At 25.5% G+C, this 25,333-nt stretch overlaps 1 protein-coding gene across 1 annotated transcript; it reads right to left on the bottom strand.

Moving 5' to 3' along the window:
* Window positions 1-222: 222 nt before the first annotated feature.
* LOC136985647 (tachykinin-like peptides receptor 86C) lies at window positions 223-25,064 on the bottom strand. The gene is made up of 5 exons (XM_067282972.1): window positions 24,521-25,064; window positions 18,355-18,567; window positions 16,048-16,198; window positions 2,058-2,254; window positions 223-758 (listed from the first exon to the last, which is right to left on the bottom strand). The coding sequence occupies exons 1-5, from the start codon at window positions 24,922-24,924 to the stop codon at window positions 548-550; spliced, it is 1,176 nt and encodes a 391-aa protein (XP_067139073.1). The 5' UTR covers window positions 24,925-25,064; the 3' UTR covers window positions 223-547.
* Between the last annotated feature and the right edge of the window lie 269 nt (window positions 25,065-25,333).

Genomic DNA, 25,333 nt, shown 5'->3' with positions numbered 1-25,333 from the left:
AATATTTTAAAAAGTTTAATTAAAAAATTTACTAATTAACATCTATAAAATTATTTTCAAATTTAAATATATAAAAAGTTAATGACATAAAATTAAAAAAATCACATAAAAAATATTTAATGAGATCATAATTAAAAACATTTTCTTTTTGTTTTATAAGTTAAAACAGATTGTGAGCTTTATAATTTTTATATTTTTGCTGATCAATAAATACGTACATTTATATATATATATGTTTTTACAAGAATAAATTTAGTTATATTTTTTAACAGAAGAAATAAATCACACTTTATGAGGCATTGGAAACCTTAAAACAGGTTTGTAAAAATTCTAAGATTAAAAAAAATTGAGATTTTTATGAAAAATATTTTGCTTTACAGAACAGAAAATAGTTAATTTTACATGCAAAGTGCTTTGCAGGTAAAAAAAAAAATTGTAAGTTTTTTCGATATAATTTTCTTCCAGAAGAGGTATTTTTAGTGACTTTATTCTTGAAGATTGTGATGATTTGAATTGATTTGAAGACAAAAATAGCAAAGTTCTTCGTTTAACAATGGTGACAATCGATGTTATTTGGAATGTGACGATCTTTGAAGCTCCTTTTAATGCCTAATGTCTTTGATAATGTCAATCTGAACGATCTTGTCCTCGTCGATAATGTACGCGATTCTTGAAGATTCAATGGACGTGAGTGTCGACGATCATGATGTCTTTTATTCCAGCACCAACACAAAACTACCTCGAAGTAGGCTCGAAACCTATTAAAAAATATACAGTAATACATAATTAATAATCACAGCATCGTGTACATCCTGTCCTATTTTAAACTGTAATAAAAATATGGGCTAGTCTTTGACCTAGATTTTGTGTTAGATTATAGGAAAGTACGGTTTCGTTTATTTATTTTTTGTTAATCCAAAAAAATTAAAGTTCTTATACATAAAAATATTTTATATATTTATTCGATATTAGTTAATTTTATTTAGCTATTTACAACAATAAATAACCTATAATTAAATTACTTAATCTGGTTATTGTAAATTAATATTATAGAGTTAAATAACGTGAATGATAATGACACCTATTATTTTATGTTAAAAATGAAGGCCAACGTGTATACACCATCATAATCCACATCAAATCCTTTCAGGAGTGTAGGTGACATGACTTTAAAATTGATTTTTAATAATAATACAGGTGAAAGATTTGTAAAACATAACTCTACTATAGAAAAGTTGTAATTATCATTACTCATACCAAATTATTTTAGTTAGATACTGATTAAAGCCATGTCATAATATAAGCGACATGCCTTTAAGCAATGTACTATTGTTATAATATAAATTTGTATAATAGACCTTGTACTATACAAGTATAATCGCTGTCATCTTCACTACTACTATCATTTACATCAAATTGTTTTATTGTATCATGGATATTATTGTATATGATAGGTTATTATATACAAGTACACGTAACACTCCTGTATTTTTATAATGCTAGATTTATACTATACAAATTTAGGTTTGTACAGTAAATCTAGTATTACTTAGTCTTCTTTATCATGCACATCAATTCCTTCAGATACAAGACGTAATATACAAGTAACAGTAATTGTACTTTCAAGTAACGTTTTTGTGTTTTTGTAATACTGACTCATACACAAATGTAGATTCATAGTCATGCATTTAGCGTGTAAGTACACTTGTACGCTTGTAAGCACTATTCTTATAAGCTTCTAACTTACAGGAACAATTCTTGTAATAGTGTAGACAATATTCTTCTAAGCACAATATATATCTAGAAGAATTTCTTATGGATGTAATCTTGTAAGCCGTTGAGAATTTAAAAGAGCAGATGCTTTTCTTTTACGACTGTCAACAAGAATAGATGCTTTCTCTGTTATACAAGAGAAGCTTTTATTGTTGTTGTCGGAAGAATCTGTTCTAGTGCAAAAACAACATCAGCCATACAATAAAGAGTTAAGAAACATCTATTTTATGCATTACTGCACTTAATATAAGAACATAAAGAATGTTTGTAATAAAAGCACCTACCTTACATTCATCCAGTAATAAACAATTGGATTGTACATGGAATTAGACATGGCTAACCAATATATTCCAAGATAAATATGTTGTATGTAATCAGCGTATGCTACATCCTTATCGTGGTAAATGTACAGAAAATAGACGTGATATGGTAACCAGCAAATGCCAAAAAGCATTATAACTGTAGCTAACATTTTTACTACCTAAAATAAACATAATTACAATTAATAATAAATATTTTAAAAATAAAAATACAAAAAATATTCTCTCTCTGATATTCTCGTATCTTATCAGTAGAAGTAAATAGAATTTTGATAGTTTTCTATCAGCTAAGAGTATAAATTACATATTTTGTAAGAAAACTTACTAAATAAGATAAGAATTTAATATATTTATTTATTTAATATTTAACAAATAAAATACAAGTTAATATAAAAATAAGAATAAAAATTAAGTAATACATTTAATAAATAGGAGTTTAATATAATAAGAATCTTTTATGGTAAAAATACAGAAATATGTTGGATAGTGTAAAATAAAATTACTGAATTATTGATATATTTATTATTATAAAATACGTTTTTTTTAAAAATAAACCTTAATATTTTTCTTTATAACTAAAATATACTTTTTAAGCACCCTCTTACATTATTTATAAGGTAATAAATCAACTGAAAACAATAAAAATGTTAAAAAAAATAAGAATATTTTTGGCAGTTTGAAGTATAAAATGGTGTTTTTTCCCGGAAGTTTAATTATTATTTGTAATTTCTTTAAATTATTTTATTTTGTAACCCTTCATTAATATTGACTTATGGAAAGTACATTCAGTGCAATAATAATTTTCTTTGAATAATTGCATTTATATACATTGCATCATATTCGGGTATAATTAGTTTAAAAATAAATAATTTGCATAGAGTAATAATTAAATTACTAAAGAACATTTTCGTATTGAATTTATTATAAAAATTCGATTTAAAACTTTAAAAAACTGTTATATTTAAACAAATTTTTGAAGTATCTTCAACGGTTTTTTTAAATATAAATTCCATCAAAATAAGCTTATCGAGAGGCAAACTAACCGACTGATAATTCTTCAGCATTATTATCTATAAATATAAGTTGATATAAGCTTAAAGCTGCTTAAAAATAAGATAATAGTGGAGAAAAACGATATATCTGAAGATAGTAAGAACCTTTCAGAGGGGAACCTTCGATAAGATTAAGTGTAGAGTGCCAATTTGCTCCGAAGTTTATTCTAAATTCCTGTTTGTCTCGATTAATATTTATACGAACAGGAATATATCATTGTTATTTATGATGCGATGTGCTTATTTCTCAATTCTTCCACACCGCCGTGTCGATACACATCCTTTATCATCACGTGCTGATTTCTTAGCTTCCTTTGGGCATGACCTGAGAGAGGTTACGTCTACAGGCGTGGATTTGTATGTGGGATTATGAATTCATTTATTATAAGACGTGGAAGATATTTTATTTTACGATAAAAATATACAATATTTAAGAACACAGCGAATATATTCTTAGAATATTTTTCTACCAAATTCAGTTTATTAAATGAAGAAAATCGAGAACATTTTCTTAATCAGCACAAACTCTGTTGTACTTTATAAGTTTTAAAATTAAAAAAAAAAAATGTTTTATAAATTTTACGTTAATTAGCGGTATAAAAAAGAAAAACAATTTTTGTATTCCGTTCGTGTGTCTATCCTCGAGATTTCCAAATTAAATAATTTAAATTTTTTTTTTTAAATTTCAAATAACTCCTAATCAGTTTCCATTCAGAATTTCCTACCGAATCATACCTCCCACATACCATACCCCAGAATCCTATTACAACAACTTATAATAATAAATTGCGTGACGTCTAATGACGCCATAACTGACGTCATATACGACACCACCGTGACATTACCGGAAACTACCATAGGTATATTACGTCAAAATTTTCTGACGTACAGACCAACGTACAACATATTCTTCATATTACTCTTACACTATTGTGAATGAATTTAAAACGTGTACTATAATATTTAAATGAAACCATTAATTATTGGACAATAGTTTTTTTATATATATATAATATAATAATATATTTTAACGTTTATATGGATGAAATAACAAAGACTAAAACATTCTGTCGACTTGTCTACGAGTATATCTCCGAAGGACACGCTTTAGGAACCTAAACGTGTTATGTTTCTGGAAGCGTGACCTTGACAGGTACAGTACATACAGTACAATACATTATAAACAAATCAGAATTATTTCAATCTGTTTCTAATCAAAAGATATAAAAAATAATTCGTCAAAAATAATTTTTAAATAAAAAAAACACTTTAACCGATTATTACATTATAGACTTTAAGAAAAGTTATTAACATCATTTATTTACCTATTCAAATCATATACAGATAAGGCTTTATGCGTATTGTTTTACTGTATTTTATTGTACACAGTAACATTACAGTATACTGTTAAATAAGGAATACCTATAATTAATCGTATGCATAATGTTATATACTTAATTATATACTTGTACTTTACATATTATTATAAATGCAAAGTGTAATAGTAAAGTAACATGGCAATTATTAAAATATTACATTATTAAAAATTTATAAGGTATTTTAACACTGTAAAATGAGGACGACTAAAACATCCTGTCGATTGGTGTGCATTTCTGAAGGTTAACTTTAACATTCTGTGTACAGTATACAGTATTTATGAATGATATATTACATACACGGTGTTTTATTGTGTGTTATAAATCGTATTCAGCTATTATTTTGTTAAATTTATTTTATAAAACGATAACAGTATGAAGTAATTTTACAACTTTAAAAAATTTTATTGGAATTTTTTCAATTTGTTTTATTTTACACTGAAAATGTTAATCAGTCTATGGAAAATTATTAAAAATCGGAAATAATTTTTAAATTTTTGTGAAGACATTTATTTATTTTTATTATTATCATTATTATATATATTTTTTAAATATGCAAAATAGGCTGAATAATTAATAAATTGTGCGCACATCAAGTATATCTTATATAAATTTTTAATACCATGTCTTAATTATTTTTGTAGGAATATTCTAATGTATTTTAAGTATATTTATTTGAAAACTTTACAAATAAAATTAATTCTGTACGCAAACAAATTTGAAATTAATTTACACGAGAGGAAAGTAAATTGTTGTCATAATTCAAAGATATCGTGCGCTTTATGTTTACACGATTTCTGATAATACAGAAATCACCTACAAAATCGCGTTTTCATTAATGAAAACACAGTACAATACACAACATACAATATTTTAATAAAATTATAAAAAATAAATGAAATTTAACCGTTTTCAGTAAATTAACCGGTTAATTAATCGAATATGTGAAATTGTATGTTTTAATTGAAAATCACTAAGATACCCCCTAATTTCTATTCTGTAGCATTACATAAGTTGAAGAATAGAAAAAATTAGGATATCATACTTAAATTATAGAATAAAAGAGACGATATTTCACATGGATCGTATAGTTTACGTAATCACAAAAAAGGTGAGATAAGTATTATGTATAACATCTCTAAGTCACAGAACACAAAAGAGATACATAAAATGTATCTGTATCATTACTACTCAGACACCTTATATCTCTGAGAAATTATTAATTTAATTATGCAAACGTTTTCCACCTGTTCCACAGGTCATCTTCAAGCAATTTCTTAGTTCTGGAATGTTATCTCGTGCAGGTTCGAATATATATGCGCACGATATTTCAAATTTTAAAAAACCGTTGGAACATTCCATGTAAGATATAAAATATAAACAATAATAAAAACATTAATAAAATTGATTAAATAAACATATTAATCCGCTAAATAATAATTTAAGGGACGTAAACTAACATAATATATATCTATATTTTTATAGGGGATGAGGATACGCTGTATGCTTGATTAAATGGGGTATTTGTCAATCATGAATTTCCACGCAGTTGGCAAATTCGTTGCGTCTTTATAGTTCAAACATCTACCTGTTGTCCCTGATTTGTATATTTCAAATTTTTCCATGGTTAATGCTAACGATGGTGAGCGTACTTGTTGGATAACTTTGGCTTCATTCCAATTAATTACTGATCCCTCTGTTTGTGCCATTCTTGACAGGGTGGTAGTGCAGTGCCCTTTACTGATGTCATACATATGTTCTTTTAGTCTTTTGTTTAAGCCTCTGTTAGTGACTCCTATGTATTCTTTATTCAGGTCCAATTGATCATTTTCGTATGGTATTTTATAGACCCCAGAGCATTCATCCGCTTTTGTGCTATCTTTGTCGTTCCTGAGGGCACTGTAGTTGGTGGGTGCGCGCTTATAGATCAGCTTTGCATTCTTACATTTGGCTATTTCCTTCATTATCGTGGACAATCCTTCTCTGTACGTGAATTTAGTTATTTCCCCATTTGAATTTCCTTTCGGTTTCTTTTTATTAGGTGTTATGTAAGATTTTATTAGGTTTTCGACTATTGACTTTTTAAATCCTAGGGTTGTTGCAATGGTTCTAATTCTATTCAACTCTTGTATTCTGTCATACACGTTGGAGCAATAGGCAAATGCTCTTCTAATAATGGCCCTAAACGCCGATAGTTTGTAAGTGGGCGGATCGTTTGATGTGGAGGGAATGTATAGTGGGTCATGCGTGGGTTTGATATATACTTTCGTAGATAAGGAACCTTCTTTAAATGTGACACTGATATCCAAAAAATGTACCTCTGTTGTGCTGAGCTGTTCCAGTTTTAGCATCAGGCCATGGTTATTCGAATTCATCGCATTCAAAAAATGTTGTATTTTTTCGTCTTTCTTCCATACAATTAGTATGTCGTCGACGTATCGTTTGTATAAAACGATATCATCTTTAAATGTTCTAATAGTAGTTTGCTCCAACTTACGTATCACCAATTCACAAAGTAGCCCAGACATTGGACTGCCCATGAGCACACCTTTCTTTTGCTTATAAATCTTGCCATCGAAAACGAAAACTGAATGGTAACATATTAGGTCAGCAAGTAGTCTCATGTCTTCGGGGTACGCTGTTACCCTTGGGTCTAACGTGCTGAGGGTGTCCATCAAAGCTTGAAAACATGCATCTAGTTTAATTGATGGATACAGATTTTCGAAATCCATAACTGAAGCAATTTCTTCTTCTACTAAAGATATGTTTTGGAGCTCGTTAACCACGTTCAACGGGTTCTTTGTGACATATTGGTTATTCTCAATGTGCTCGGACAAATATCTATGCAGGTTCTTTTCTAGTTTGTAAGTTGGTCCCTTGTGCTTTTCAACCACTGGTCTAATCTGCTTTATATCTTTGTGCGTTTTAGCGAATCCGAAGAGTCTCGGTACACTTTGGCCTGTTACACTTGTTCCTTTGAGAAATGGAAGTATTTTGGTGATTGGTGATTTCTGTAATTTTTTGACCTTCCTGTCTAGGTTATCAATTATATTTTGATCCACCCTTTCGCATTCTGTATTTCTTATATATTCTTCCAGTGTGTTGATATAATGTCGCTTATTCATTATTACTAAATGTTTGCTTTTGTCTGCTCGTGTCAATATTAAGTTGTTGTCGGCCAACCACCGTTTCGTGCGCTTAATTTGTTCCACCTCTGTTCGTCTTGGTCTTTGGTTCATGCTCTTAAGGGTTGTTTTCCAACGAAAATAGTCTTTGTTCACTTCTTCCATGCCTCTGATTCCTCTTTCAATTTCTGCCATGGTGTTTTTCCAGGACATTCCTGTTAATCAGGGACAACAGGTAGATGTTTGAACTATAAAGACGCAACGAATTTGCCAACTGCGTGGAAATTCATGATTGACAAATACTCCATTTAATCAAGCATACAGCGTATCCTCATCCCCTATAAAAATATAGATATATATTATGTTAGTTTACGTCCCTTAAATTATTATTTAGCGGATTAATATGTTTATTTAATCAATTTTATTAATGTTTTTATTATTGTTTATATTTTATATCTTACATGGAATGTTCCAACGGTTTTTTAAAATTTGAAATATCGTACGCATATATATTCGAACCTGCACGAGATAACATTCCAGAACTAAGAAATTGCTTGAAGATGACCTGTGGAACAGGTGGAAAACGTTTGCATAATTAAATTAATAATTTCTCAGAGATATAAGGTGTCTGAGTAGTAATGTTTTAAAACTCTGAGCATTTATCCAACTGTATCTGTATCATATTGAAAGATGTTTTTTAATGAACTATAAAGGGAAAAAAATGGATCGTAGATAACAAGAGCTATCTCATGTGGATGATATAATACAAAAACTGTGATGAAGCGATATCTTGGTTTCTTGCACGAACTGAAAAGTAAAAAAGTGGATCGAGGATAGAGAGAGATATCTCATGTAATCATAGAACAAGAGATATATCACGTAGGTTATACAGGAAAGATCAGAGTCATCTCGTATGGATTATCGAGTACTAAAGATAAATCGCGTGGATTATAGCTTAGAATACAGAATATCTTAAGTGGATTATATTTGATAAAGGAGATACAGTTAGAAGAGCATATCCTATTTTACCTTTAATTATATTTATCCGTGGTTTCATTTTATATCACAAAGATATATTTGGACTTTGAAATCAATACTTTACGTAAAGAATATCGACTTAACACAGAGATTATTCTCTCTCCCCTATAATTTAATAACAATTTTCAATATTTCGTATCTGTGTAATCATACGTCTGTTTAGTAATAATGAGAAAATTTTCCAATAAATTTTCATTTTATCTAAAAAGAAATATATATTTCTTTCCTGATTTTATTCAAATCTACAAAGTTTTTCTATTATAAAGAATATTTAGTAATGTATACAGGGTGGTCCAAAAGTCAACCGTTAAAGACTAAATTGCTGTATTATGGATATACATTATTACTGAAAAATTGTAATATTGTGCGGAATATTTTAAAAAGGCGAAAGTTCGACAATACTGATTTGGGGACCAACCTATATATTAAATTGGTGGCTATTGTTCCTATATCAATACTACTGAAATTAATATTTTTTTGCTGATAAATTCTATTATAATTAATGGAATCTTACGCTGTGAAATTATTATTTTTACTTAATCTAAATAATAATTATTATTATTTAGATTAATACTGTATTTAAAACTAATTTCTGCTTTTATTTATCTTTAAATATAAATTTTAGTTTGAATGAATTTATAATAAAAACGTAATATTAAATTAAAATATTTATGATTTAAAAAAAATCTTTAAAAATCAAAAATTAAAATGAAAATTTATTTATTTACTATTTTCAAAATTTTATATATTTTATTTATTAATATATTCGTGTTTAACGATTTTTTGAAAAAATGTTAAAAGATAATTTTTATAAATAAATGAATAAAAATAGAATGCAAGCAATCATTTTTTAATTAAAAAATAGAAAAAAAAATATTTCTTAAAAAACTAGTCTTTTTTACGATAAAATAATCACAACCGATTTTAATGTTAATATTAAAAATCAATACTTTAAAATAAATTTAAAATAATATTCCAAATAATAATTAATTAAATTATTTAAAATATTTTATAGTTTTAAATTTAATAATTTATAAAATATTAAAAATTTAAAACTTATTAAATATTAAGCATTTTATGTTATTTAATTAATTGATTATTTACGTTTGGCGTAGGAGGAAAACTAATTTTTAAAATTTTTATTTATAAACGTAATAATTTATTCATTATATTTATATTAATTTTATAATTTTTTCTTTTTTTTAAAATTTTTTTAATATATTTTTATTTTATTTTATATAATTGTAAATGCTTAATTAATGTAAATTTTGATCGTTGATTCTTTATAAAAACATACGGGATTAGTCAAAATAATGTCTCAACTATGGCATTTTATTTTTTTCAAAATAATAACATGGCCATATCACAGAAACTATCAGAGTACCCTGCAATTTTTCAATATGAGCACTACCTATATATATATAAAAGTGAAGAGGATTTATTTTGTACGGGCAAAATGATAAATGTCTCATTTATATTAATGCTTTCTATTGTTTTCATTTTAAACAATAGCACATTCGGACATTCGACAAGAGTAGAAAGCTCGAAATAGTAAAATATTTGGGTGCTTTTTATTGATGTTTAAATAGCGGCATTAGGAGGGAATTTTACATTAATGGTTCCATTGTTATCTTTTAAAATAATCGCAGTTGGGCATTCCTCACTAATATGGCATTAAACAGCGGCATTGTTGTTTCTCTACTTATGCTGTCCGCTCTTATCATTTGAAATAATAGCTTATATATTTCAGTTTTTGCTTCCTCTTCCATTTGACACTAAGAGGGCCGTTTTTCGTACATATCGTGGCTTTGACTAGGCCCACAATGAGAGCGGGATCCTACATATCTAAGACAGACCCCAGAAAACATTCCTGCGATTAAATATGTTTATTGATTTTCTGTTTTAATATAAGATAAATTTTGTATTGAATATTTTATTTCCTCAAGCTTTAACTGTTGATAAATGTTAAAATAAATCATTGTTCAGTACAATGACTTCCGACATCTGTTTACGTCAACAACGTTTAATTGTGAATGCGACTAATTAGCCTCTGTTATTGTCGATCACTTCGCATGGTTTATCTCTTAATGTAAGCAAATCAAAATAACTTTCTCTTAAAATAATATCTATTGCTATTTTAGGGATCGATTTCATAATTAATTATTAATTATATTTCTAATTTTATAATTAATACTATAATTTAACCATAACTGGTTTCAATTAAACTATATACGTAGAATAATACAATCATCACTAAATCATGTATATAATTATTATAGTACTAAAATGATAAAATTAGAAATATAATTAACGTTTAATTATGAAATCGCATCCGTAAGATAGCAATAATATGACTGATATTGTTTTAATAGAAAATTATCTTGGTTTGCTTAATTGCAGGTAAACCACGCAAGTGTTTAGTCCCTGTTTTGATGATATACTTACTCCGTATAACATATAATGTATGTAATTCCATATCCTCATTATGTTCAAGCAAACATTATTCAAACATTATTATATTTCCTTGAAAGTAATGAAAAATATAAAATTTTATGTCTTATATATACAGGATGGTTTAAACATCAGTTAATCGATTTACAGTAAAGTAATTTTGCTGGGGTTTCTACTATCATAATTACATTGTTTCAAGCTAATTTAAATTATTTTATTAATTATAAATATATTCTTGGCTAAGTTTTGAGCCACCGTGTATATATAAGATGAACTGATGTTAATAATTAGAAATTAAATGAGCGAAATTAGCTCGAAAATGTTATTCGAACGAAAATTTTTGTTTAGGATACTTTTAAAATATCCTGAACTATACGTTCGTTTCGTTAATTGGATAAAAGCAAATATACGTAGTGATGTGTAGTTATTACGTTGAACCAAATAAATCGTCGAGGATTTGAATTGCGCGTAACTGTCAAGGTCTTTTCAATCATAACATAATTAACAGTACACAGCTTGCTTTTCAAATTTAACCAATTAGCGATGAGATAATATCTAATTTTTCAAGTGCTCTAATAACTTGTAGTTTGTCCAACCGATATATTTCATTATGGAAAATTATTAAGCTTCAGTAGAGGGCTGATTTAGCTTTATTGCAGATCGAAGCAGGGGGTGAGCAACTCGAGGCTAACTACGATGCTACTACTTTATTAAGTATGCTTCAATTTGATAAATCGGTAGGTTAAGAATTGCTGTTCAAAATCTTTGTTCAAAATGCTTATATTTTATAGCTTACAGATAAAAACAATAAAGTACAATATTTTTTTATCGACTTTCTAGTATTGCAATATCAATTCTCCGGGTTTACATTTATAAATGATTGAGTCAAGGTTCTTTTGGATAGTCATTACCACTATGAAAGCTATCAAGATGTTTTCAAAGCTAATGGCAGTAGATGCACGACTATCACTTAATGGAAGGAAAATGTAGTTTTGGAATGGAAAGTAAGTAGTAAATATGGTAGAGAACAACTCGAAAGTATGGTTAACTTTTTAATAAAATTAATTTTTCTTTGGATATAACACATATAGTACGGAATTATTTTGTTACATAAAGACTAAGGGAATAAAATAGACTAGTAGAAAAAGAAATAAGAAAATATAACGATGACCAGAATAAATTGAAAACGTAATATTAAATAAAAAATAAATAAATAAATAGTGGTAAGGAAAACGATAAAAAAATCACATTACAGAGGTACAATTCGAATCAAAAGCTCTTCGCTATTGTTTCTATTTTCTCAAGAAAAGAAATTTCTAGAAAATTTTCTTGAAAATTATCGAGAATTCTTGAAGAAATTCTCTTATTGAGAAATGAAATATATTGAATAATACAATATCAAACCGTTTAGAGTAGAGATAAAATTTATTTCTGTAATAATTTATACGAAAATATAAAAATGAAGATAACTCAAAATTAAAGAAAATGTCGCCGTTTATAAACAAAAATTAAATGATTTATCCAATCATTTTATTTTTTAAAATATTACCCTACTTTATTATAATGGTGTCATACAAATAATTTTTTTTTTCTAAAGTGGTGAAAATATATTTTACTTCTGTATAGGCATTATTATTCATAAACATAAAACATTGGTTTTGACAAAAATAAAACATTGTTTTTATAATAATAATAATAATAATAATAATAATAATAAATTGACTGTTTATTGACAATTCCCAATTCAATAAAATTAAATTATAAAACAATGTTAGTTTTAAATACGATATTACTTTTTACAGTTATATTTTTATGCATGTTTTCTATATTTAATTATTAGTTTTATAATATATTAATGTTCATAGACATATGCTTTTATCTTTAACAAAAAAATACAATACTCTAATACAAATAAAAACGATTATTAATTATTGAAATTACTTGCCATAGATCTAGTTTAATTTATGTATTTTTAAACTTTCTTATATGGCAAATTTCAATTGTTCTTGTAGAAACAATTCTTCAACCGGAATATTTTTATCTTTTTTTCAATATTATCAATAGAACTTTCTATAGGTGTAGTAGCCAGATGATTACTGGTCTCAACTGGCTGATGAACATGTATATTTGATGTATTTTTAATGCGATTTGAATTTCGATTTCAGATGCTAAACTAAAAAAAAAAATATTATTTTCTTTATTATTTACATAATCCAATCAAAACTTTGAAGCACAGTACATCAGAAATTGATTCACTGTTGTCTTTAAAAAATCTCGAAAAATTATGCTTTTCTCAAGGTACTGTACTGTACTCTTAGAAAGGTCTATTGCTGTTATTTCATTTAAACTGGAAGCCCATCCAAATGGGTAAAATCTCTGAACGTGGATCACGGGTTCGAACCTCACCAGATTTTCTTCGCCTGTTTAACACCTAAATTGGAGCCAGTTTTCTATTCAAAGTTTTCCCAGGAAACACCCCGTTGACAGATCTTTGAAGTGTCGCGCTGCCTTATTCCATCAACGATCAACGAACCGGTTACACTTTTTATATATTCATTAAACGCCATATCGTTCAGCTATTGGTAATTTATTTTCAACTTAAATTTTAAAAAATTGGTTCTCCTCACAAAAAGAGTATCCGACCCCTGCCCTAAACAAATAAGCTACAGTACAGTACATGCCTTGTGCTATAATGTGGAGTACCTCGTAGCACAAGGCATGAGCTTTAGCTTATTTAGTAAAATTATTTCTAATAATTAAAGTACAAATTTCTGCGTAAATAAGGTAAAAATACCCGAAAAGTAGGGTGTTATTTTTATTTAATGTATATTTTATGTGCTCACAAGAATTTACATTCTAGCTACATGTTGATGATAGCACGAAAATTTCTTAAAAGAATATGTATAGAAGAACAAAATTGTGACATGGTTAATAAAATTATTACAAAAACATAAATTAAAACAAAAAGTTACATAAAAATTATGAAAGAATTAATGCCGTAATGCAAATTATGGTTTCATAATACATAGACGTAAATTATAAAGATGACATTGTTTCTTATGAAAATAATGTAACTATTTTAGATGAGTGTGGTAACATTTTGTAAAATAAATATTATAAGAAAATATATCCAATATCATCTTACTGATAGACAGTCTTTTAGATATTTGTCTTAAAACTTGACCAAGAACAATTCCCTCAAGGTAAAGAAAAGCATTGAATATACATTGAAAGTATTTTCAATGCTTTTCTTTAACTTATGTAATTTTAGAAAATTTTTTTACAAAAAAAGAAAGTTAAAGGATATTTATAAAATATAAACTTGAACTTTAGTTTTGTAAATATTTTGTCAGCAAAATGTTGATAAATTGTGCGATATAGATATAATGCAACACACGTTTAATTAATATACATTTATATCAATATATTTCTTAATATATTTTTCTGAAAAATTCTATAATAATTTCTGAGTGAATTAGAATTTATTATAAACTTAGTTCTAAGTTACCTAGTACTATTATAATTATGCTAATTGATACTCGAAGACATTAATTTACACAAGGCATTAATTATGTTTATGATTTAGTTTGATATTAGTGTCCTTTGGTAAAGATGTTGCAAAAATTTAAATTATTTTAATTAATTCGTGAATAGTTTATATTTTTCGAAATCTTTCGACTGATTTCAACATCATACACTGTAGTTAGAATTTAAAATAGAAACATTATTTAGTAACGAAAGTTGAAGTTAAAGAAACAGAAATACCCATTTTTTCATTGAATCAAACGGTAATTACAGTGAAAATTTATCTTTTATTGGAAATTAAGTAACGTGTTAAATTATTTAAACTTTATAATTTATTTTGAACAATGCAGATTAAAGACACATTAAAAATAGACATCCTACGATACAGTAAAGAATGAAAATTAATAGGATAGAATTTAAATTATTTTATACACAACAGATATTTTGTCATCGGATGATAAATATGACTTTATTATTTTTGGGGTGAATACCCTAAAAACTGTATTCAATTCTAGGATTCTATTGTATTTTCTTCCAGTAATTGGAAATGTCATCTCATCCATCACTGTAAGTGCTTGCAACAGCTACTTCATAAATGTGATGCATAACATTAATACTTGTTGCTACCAACAGCATAGATATTGATAATGTAAGTAAATGTAACAACAACAACAACAACAAAACAGTTTTATAGCAATAAAGATGCATTAAATGCTGCTTTTCTTATCAAATATGTGTTTCTTGAGTTTCTTCATCGGCAATTCTTTATATTTTAAAGAATTTCGTTTTTAAATATAAAATCTACTCATTTATATTTTAATTTAATCATTTTTCTTCAAGAAAGGCTAAAATATAACTTTTAAATAGTTGAATTAATTTGTAATGGTTTTAATAACAACAGGAAAAAAAATGTCAGAATGTAGATATGATGAAGGGTGATGTCGAGGTAAGACAAAGAATGAGAGGACTAAAAAGGAATGTACGTCAGAGCACAACACACGTTCAAAACTGTAGTGATTACCGAAGTACCACAGAAAAAAAAAAGAAAACACACTACGAAACATAATTCGAACTTAATAAATGAATCACAAAGTTTTAATATCAAATTAAATCCTTCAAAGTTTATAAGAATCGATTAATTATTTTTCAAATTAATTATACATTTATAATATTTCAGTTCAAACGTTTAAAGAAGAATACAAATTCATAATAAAACTCTCAATTTATATAAAAAAGAAAACGCTTTTTTTGCTAAAAAAAGAATTAAATAAATATCATTAAACTAAAAATTTGATTTAATTTACTTTAAAAAATTTTAAAATTGATTCTATAAATAAATATATATATATATATATTTATTTATTTATTTAGAAGAATGTAAATTTACCTTTTGCTTTGATCTAATTAATGTTTCTTGTCTATCAGTCGTCTCTCCAATTCTTGCACTTCCCCATAACACACTTCCCATTCTTGAGTAAGTAATAGCCATGAGAATCATTGGAATTACATAAGTTACTAAGAGAAACACAACGTTGTACCTAAATATATAACAACAGTATAATTAAAATATATTAAAAATTAAGAAAAAAGTAATTATATCGCCTAAAGCTAAAAAAAAATTCACAAATAAAACTCTTATATTGAGTACATTTTAAACAAATTGAAGTTTTTAGAAGTAGTTCCTTCACGACTCACTTAACAAGTAGCATAATATTAAGAAATCTGACCTTCAAAAGTATGCCATTGTTTCTCTTATCTATCTAAACTCGTTATTTTGCTTAAAGTTTGTAATCATCCATGACGATATTATCATCATCTTTTCGAATTAAAATGCTTTTTTAAAGTTAATAAAAATTCTGAAAAATTGAATTCTTGACTTATTTCAATTTATTACACCGTACGAAATATATTTATGAGTATATTCATTACAATACGCAAAGAAAGATGATGCTGTAAAGGAAGATGCTCGTTAACGAATTTACTACAATGTTACAAGATACTTATGAACACGCTAAAATATTCAAATAAAAAATATTTATAAACATATTCACAATAATATTACAACATTTTAAAATTTGTTTTACGTTCATTTTTAAATATCAACGAAACTTTCTTTTTTTTCCCCATTATCTAACGTGAACTTTGAATATTACGTTGTATTACGTTATTCTTTTTCAAATACAATACCACAACGAAAAATCATAAATCAACAGGTATTTATGATCCCAACATGGATATAAATTTCGTGTTAAGTATCTTATCGTATGCATTTTTGTAATTTAATCTAATTTTTATGCCTTAAAAGATTCATTTAATCACTGTAGATATATCGTTGACAGTAAAAGTAGTGACTATCATAAAATCTCTTTATATTTTTACGTTTTATGAAGGATTTAACTACTAGATAACCTTACAATTTATCTATTATTCAAATATTTAAAAGGATAAAATTTGTATTTTACATAAAAGTAAAATCATTTTTAAAATGTATTTTTATTTTATTCTACATCACTAATAAATAATTAATTAATGAATAAAATATTTTTTTTTTCGTATTTTTCATACGAATATTTGCATATTTTTGTTCTTAATTTACATCGATATCTTATTTTTAATTACTTAATTAATTATGTTTTCAACTGATTTGATTAATATTCTAAATTAAATTTGTTTTTAAATTCTAATTCCCAATTATTGACATTTTGTTAAAATTAAATTTGGATAAAATGAAATCGATTTAAATAAATTGAAGTATAAAATTACATAAATAATATTAAATTCAACAAAAAATATTTTATAAAAAACTTTTTTATATTAATGACGTATATTAGTTTAAAAATAATATATAAAATTGTGCTTATTAAGTAACTTTATGTAATTGAAATATTGATACGTTTATTTCATGGTGTATATTTTTAATATTTTTTAAATTATTTTTTTATATAGAATATTTTTATTTTTAATTCGAAAATAAAAATAACTCCATTAAGAAATAAAGATCATCAGAAAATCATAAACATCAGACAATGAATTTTGAGCTATTAAAAATTAATGCTAGAAAACAAAATTTTGTTCTGAACTATAAGATGTTTTAAAGATTTACTTTTAAATATATATATATATTTTCTTATACTGTATATTGTTACAATTTAAAAAAAAATAATTATGTAATATCAAACTTTAACAAATAAATAACATCTAAAATGTGGACTTTAAAGCATGTATAGCCTAAAAAGCATTTCATCATCAACCAAAAGACTCAAAAAACTTGAGTTCTGTTGCTATTTGAAATAAATTTCGATTTCTTTCAGCCAATGTGAGTATTTTCTAATTAGGAACTGAACCCATGTCTTTCTAAAGAACGTGTATTAGATTCTTATTTGAAGTAAATTTCAAATTTCTTATAGAAGATTTGAATTTTGTTTTAAATGAAAATGCTGAACTCATGCCATTTTCTGACATTGATCTCTACTTGAATCTAAATTACAAATTTCTTATAGAAAATGAGTTTTGTTTTAGACGAGAACCGAACTTATGTCCATCTAATCCGTGTGAGTCCTGTTCCCGTTTGAAATAACCAAAACACAGTTCTGTTTTAGTCACTTTCTTGGGGTGAAATGGGATTAAACACTAAAATCTATAGAACAGTTCATATAACTTTAATTTATAAAAAAAGAAATAAGTAGTGTTTTACCAATATTCTTTTTTCGACGTTGCCATGTGTCCGTCAGGCCATAACATTAGACACAAAGTCCTTTCTCCAAAATTATATTTGAAAGACACAACAGTTGAATATAATAATGTAGGTAAGGCTAATATCGTAGACATACACCATATAGTAATTATAATCAAACACACAGTTTTTCGAGACATACGTGGTGTCAATGGCCGAACTATCGCCATATATCTGTAAAAAAAAACATCAAAATATTTATCAATTATAGGTCATGATGATCGAATGTTATTCGAAATAATAGTTTAATGTGTCGAATACCATCCAAAGTTACTACAATTTTGATAAATCTATAGATTTGGTTACCACACTCGGAAGTAAATTTATTAATTCATTAGTTGATAAGTAATCAGCAATGGATCTTTGTATTATTTTATCCCTTTGGCACTTTCCCCATTTGAACTCCAAGAGTTACTAGACAGGTTTATCTACACGTTATGAAGTTCAAGCATGAAACAGGTCAAATGGTAGATGTAGTTTTATCTTGAATGTATGTATATATTCATTAAAATATAGCATTACACAGTGTAAACATTTAGAGTACGAACAATGGTAGCTTTGTTATTAAATGTTTATTTATTTTATAAAGTTTTTAAACAAATTTTTCAAATTTAAACTAAATTAAACACATACAAAGTTCCCCCTATCAAACAGGGAAATGTAGCCAAGTATATAGGAAAGTTTATTGCTCTGTGAACATATATAATTTAAGGGAATTTTCTAGAATTTTTTTTTTTTTTTGCAAGTTTTATAAGTTAATAACATTTAATTACTATCTTAAAAATAATTAAATTAAATTAACATTTTATTTATTTATTTTTAGAATTTATCCTTGTCAAGGGATTAGGCTAAACATTAACATAAACACTGATAATTAAAAAAATATATTTGAATTTTTGTTTAAAGAAAGATTTTTTGGATTTATTAAGTAAATACAATTTTTAAATAAGTTATTTTGAAAAATTTAAGTGTAAAAAATATATGTTTTTAATAATAAATCTTTAATAGATTTACACAATGGCTTCGGGCATTAGAATGCAAAAGGTCATGGCTATCAGAGGGCAAGTTAAACTCATAAAAAAGAGTTTTTAAATGAATTATTATTTAAATATACTTAAATTCCTAATCGAGACACTATGAATACTAAAAATTATAATATTATATAATTTTTCTACATATTTATCAACAGACTTCATTGATAACATCCTACGATTACAAGACATTGACATTAGGAAAAAAATGTCTTGTTTTCAAGGCATTTTTTTCCTAATTTACCCGAACTGCTCACTACCTTACTGGAATCTTTTCTCCTCTTTTTCATCTCCTCTTCTCTTTTTCCTTCAGCCAAGACCATTGAGTAAGCACGACCCCCAATAATAGTAATGAGAAGGTATAAGGTTTTTTTATTCCGATTTGACTAAAACCTAATTAATTTGTGGTTTTAATTTTATTAAATTTATAAACTGATTTACTTTAAAATTAATAAAATTTTGTTAAAAATATAAAAACAAATTATTGAAAATTTTAAATTTATAAAAATTGTATTAAGTTTTATAACGAATAATTGCATTTTATTGAAATGGATTAAGCTAAAATTATAATCCATTTATAAAGTAAAATAAATATTTAATCTGCTAAAAGAAATAAATGATTTATATTGTTTAAATATTTCTACTTAAACTGATTGAACTAATAGAAAAACAGCTCTTTAAATACGTCACTTGACTTTAATTGATTGACAATTTATTCCATATATTTTTACCTAAATATTTTTAAACAATACAAAAAAAATTAAATAAAAACAATTAAAACGCTCATTTATTTCAGATAAAATCAATTAAATAGCTCAATACTATAATTAATTCAAGTTATATATAGATCTAATAAAGTACTTCTCAACCTTCACTTAAAAAATTACCTCTACAATTACAAATCGCAATTCCCGAGAGTACGCATCCTGCAGGTTGAGAAGTAAAAATAGATTAATTATCCTTGCTGAAGAGGAGTAAAGAAAAAATTTAGTATTTTTGGTAATTTTTAAATGAGGAATTTAAAAAAAAATTATTTAAATATATAAAAAAATATATAGTTTTAAAACTCAAGAAATTAAGTGAATAAGTTTTTAATAGAATCTATTATATATATATAAGAGGTTAATGATAGATTCTTTTGCGTTTTTTATGGAAATTTTCTCTTTACTAATTAATACATTATATAAATCTTTATCAGTAAAAAAAATAACATCCTGAATAACTCAACTATCTTTAATTTCATTTAGCTGTAAGACGTTGCGGAAGATATTTTTATTTTATAAATTTAATAAAGGTTTTACAGTTTGGTCCACTGTTTTTAACTTTATAGTCAATTAATTTTTAATTTTGACATTAAAATTTCAATATTTAAGCACCATTTTTACGAAAATAACGTGTATTCCGCTTAAATAACCTTTTCTTTACCTAACTTACTTAAAATAATCTCTAGTTTTATAAATAAAAATATTTAAAATTTAAAATTTACTTAAAAACTTTTAAATTTATTTGAATTTTAAAAAGTAAACAACGTTAATTAAAATATATATATATCAGACATTCTTTACGACTGCAGTCTTTAGAATCACGACTTTTACAACTATTACACATTTTCTATTGATACAAATTATCATATTTTTATCGTGGTTTTACATAGTTTAAGTTGTGTTTCTAGAAATATAATTTAAGTTATGGCATTGATATTATGAGAAATGAAACGGCTCGCTTTACGACTGTTTCTATAAGCCAATTATGTCGTAAAAACGGGTGTTTATTACATATATAAGTTTAAATCATAATAAATGTTCACTTTTCTTCGAAAATTTTCGTAAAATTTTTCGGTTTTAGCAATTTATAAGCACTTAAGATACTTTGAAAATTAAATATATCCGTTTCACTGATTGGTAGAAATTGAAAAAACGTAAGCTAATAGGCGTGTTTATAGAAGTGTGGAATGTGTTGCAATCGATCAAATTTCTCCTTAGCTAATTATTTATTAATAAAGTCACGCCTTTTAGTAATTATTCTTATCAAAGAACCAATCAGCAATTGAACTGCAGATAATTTTTTAAGTAGTCTAATTGTATGTATTTACTCAACCAAAAAGAATCCAACGCGAAAATCAATTTTGTTCAAGATTTTGATATTTCTAAAGCTAATATTGAATTATATTATAATATAATTCAATATTAGCTTTTATAATATAAAATAATATTTAATACGATTATTACAATAAAATACATTAATAGAACCTTAAATTTTTATGCTACGAGTGTTTTAGTTTCAAAAATGATTTTAAAAAATATTATATAGGCACTACATAAAAGTATTAAAATACAAAAAGTACGCTATATACCATACGAAATAACAGTAAATTTTATTTAATGTGTTATAGCATAATGTAAAATAAGATTTAAATTTAAACTATTCTATTATAATTGTTTTAATGTTTGAAAAGAAAATTTAAGGACTTATAAAAATATACAGCAATTAGAAAATATATTTAAAAATTTACTGTATAATAAATTTAAGAAAATAATAATAATAATAATCACTTCTTACATATATATATATATATATTTAAATTCATATTATTATTTTCATTAAAAATAATCGTAAATTATGTTACTTAATAATTGAGATATGAAAATATATATAAATTAATATGAAAAATTATAGTTATTAGGAATAATTTATATAATATTAAAATTGATAACCGTTATTTTTATAACATTTATTTAAAAATATTTCTCTATTCCTTTATATAAAATGGTTATTTATTTCTCATTCATAAATATAATTGCATTAGAAAGTTTCCCTCAAATTTTCGAAACACAGAAGTCGGTAAATTACCACAAGGCATCCTTTTTTTTTTTCTACGATGTAGTAGAATATGTAGTATAATAATCATTTAGAATAATGTTTCAAAGCACCGTTTGTTTTGTTATTCGCTTGAATGCCTGATAACAAAGGATAAAAATTATCAGTGTTATAAGCCGATACATGTCAAAATTATTTAAGAATTCTATTTTTTATTTAAGGATTCTTTACAAAATTTATAGATTTAAAGATCTATAAATTTTGTGAAAAATTTTGAATATTTAAGCTTTGTTTTTGTTTATGAAGCTAAGGTATTGATGAATTGACTTGATATTTTTATTAATGAAGCTGGAATATTGATGATTTTATTCGATATTTTCATTAACGAAGCTGAATAATTTGATTATCGTGATTCTTACTTTTTGGCTATTTATAACATAATACGAGAAAATATTGTTGTCGTGTCAAATTGGCCCTCTGGGAGGTTTGCAAATCTTGACGTTTTGAGATCCCTGAACCGTAAAGTTTTGAAAACCACATACCACATTCACTTAAAAAAAGAAAAGTCGTGAATGTGAATGTATATGTTGGTATCTATTTCGTTTAATATCTCAGGATAGGATAAAGATTAAGAAACGACATTTGGCATATTAACTTGTATATAATGGGCATTGATGCTATTAAATTTTGGATTTCAGAACTGAAGAAGTGATGTGATAGAGGGGAGATGATGTGCCATATCTCCAGTGGGGAGGGACTTAATGAAAAGTTTACTGGTTATTGGCATTTGCAATATTTTTAAAAACTAATCTCTACCTCAAAAATAAGCCTTTTTATAATAATTAATAATATAAAATTTATTTTTTAACATATTATAACATATGGCACCATAAACAATTTTAACTTTGAGCTAGTGTCGTAGCATTTTTTAAACTTAAATATATTTTTTACGGAGATTTTTATATATTTCAACAAAATAATTCCTTTTAAAGATTTTATTACTTAAATATTATCTTAGAATAATTGAAAATTCTCGACTTTGTAACGGTCCCCTAAACTTCATATTTGACTGCTGGTAAAGTCGAGCGAGAGCACTTGCCAAGTTTTTATTAATTAAGCTAAAGTATTGATGGTTGTACTTAAATTTTTGTTAATGAAGACATATATTTCATAATTTTACTGAATATGTTGTTTATGAGGTTAAGGTCGTGATGATTTTACTCAATTCTTTTTACTAATTATGCTGAGACATTTTGACAATTTTTGATGATGGATTTCGAGCAAAATCTTTCATAAGAATTTATTTATATTTATAAGATATTTAACAGATTACGCTTTTTACGCTTTCATTTTAATTAAACGAATTAAATGCTTAGTTTTCATTATAATAATTTTGTAGGATAACCATTTAAATAATTAAAATAATATTATAGATTTTTAATGTATATCTACATTAATTATTTAAATACTTTTAATGTAAAAATTTATATTAAAGCGACCGATATTTAAATTATTTAGTACTCATTATATAATATGACATATTTCAATAACACGAATACCATTGATCAAAAACAATTTTTTTAATATATTAATTTATTTGAATTTTTATAATAAATTTAAGTTTATTTTAAAAATCTTCGTCTTAAATATATAAAATTATTTATAATAATAATGGTTTAGTGATAATTAAATTTTAAATGATATAGTTATATAAATATAAGATAGCTAATTGTATCAAAAGTATAGATTTTCCTTGACCTTTGCATAAGATTAAGAAGATTTTTTATATCGATAAAAAAAAGTATTTTATATTTAAAAAGAGAATAAATAAATGTTTAGAAATAAGAATTTTATATATTTATACATCAATCTTATAAAATTACCTTTTTTATTTAATAAAGAAATAATAAAATATAACATTTAATTCTTGGTAAAGTAAATATAAAATAATTAAAATTTAATTTTTTTTGTAGCAATTTCATTGCTGTTAAACTTAATTTTTATTAATAAAATTGTTCAAATGCAAATAGAATATCTTGTATAATTTATATAAATGCGTGTATGTGCGATTTTTAGGTCATATATACTCCAAATTAAACTTCTGAATTAAATGATAAATAATATAAATATATATGAAACAAATATGTTTACATTATCAAAACTACTTATCAATATCCGTTTTAAGTACTAGTGTACACCCTTAACACTATAAATACATGTACTGTATATTTAGCTTTAAAAAATAATTCAAAGAAATATATATACATATAAAAACTTACCTGTCAATGCTCATAACCATCATAGTAAAAATGGATGTAGAAATCGTAACATTAGCAACAAAACCAGTAAAAATACAATAAGTTAAACCGAAAGGCCAGTGACTTTCTAACATAAATACAAAATTAAATATAACATTAAATGTTGCCATCATAAAATCGGCTATTGATAAATTAAGTAGAAAATAGTTCGTCACAGTCCTCATTCTACGATGAGCAATTATAATCCACATGATTATGGTATTACCTATCACAGCCACAGTTACCATTATGCCAAATACAAAACTCCATATTACTTTCTGCCACAAAGGTAAAACGAAAGGTCTTGTGCTATTAACTTGTAAAACATCTTGAACATGTTCGACTAGATTATAAGAATAATTAGAATCCATTGATGAATAAGTCATTGTTTAACCGTTGTTAACTTTTTTTTTTCATCTTCTGTTATACTTTGGAAAAAGTTGAATTGTTTAGTGAAGTGTCGATCGACCAGCATTCGACTATCCAACCTCTTTGCTGTATGCTCGACAGTCGACTGATACTTCCCTCCTTCGGGTACCGACTAACAGATAGTTGCTACAACATAAGTTGCCTAACATGCGAGCATGCGCCTTTTATTTTTGTATTTCAAATGCCAATCACGTTTCTACGGAAGCTTTTCTTTGACAACGATTTGAGAATTGCACATTTATTGCTGGTTTTACTTAACTGTGATTTATTTTCTTTACTAAGAATTGTTAATTAATTTCTTATTAATTAAAGATTATTTATCTATAATTCGTTTGTTTTTAGATATTTTATTAATCATTATTTCGA

Source organism: Centruroides vittatus, unplaced genomic scaffold (assembly GCF_030686945.1).
Source record: "Centruroides vittatus isolate TY-2023 unplaced genomic scaffold, ASM3068694v2 contig_975, whole genome shotgun sequence".
NCBI classification, from domain to species: domain Eukaryota; kingdom Metazoa; phylum Arthropoda; class Arachnida; order Scorpiones; family Buthidae; genus Centruroides; species Centruroides vittatus.
This window is presented reverse-complemented; position numbering and strand designations above follow the sequence as displayed.

What these genes read in the sequence shown, in the direction of transcription:
- LOC136985647 (XM_067282972.1), bottom strand. Translation starts at nt 24,924, where the DNA reads ATGACTTATTCATCAATGGATTCTAATTATTCTTATAATCTAGTCGAA. An exon ending in ATGGTTATGAGCATTGACAG is followed by an intron (nt 18,568 to 24,520) that starts GTAAGTTTTTAT and finishes TTTTTTTTACAG; the next exon opens with ATATATGGCGATAGTTCGGC. An exon ending in TATTACTGGATGAATGTAAG is followed by an intron (nt 759 to 2,057) that starts GTAGGTGCTTTT and finishes ATTTTTTAATAG; the next exon opens with GTTTCGAGCCTACTTCGAGG.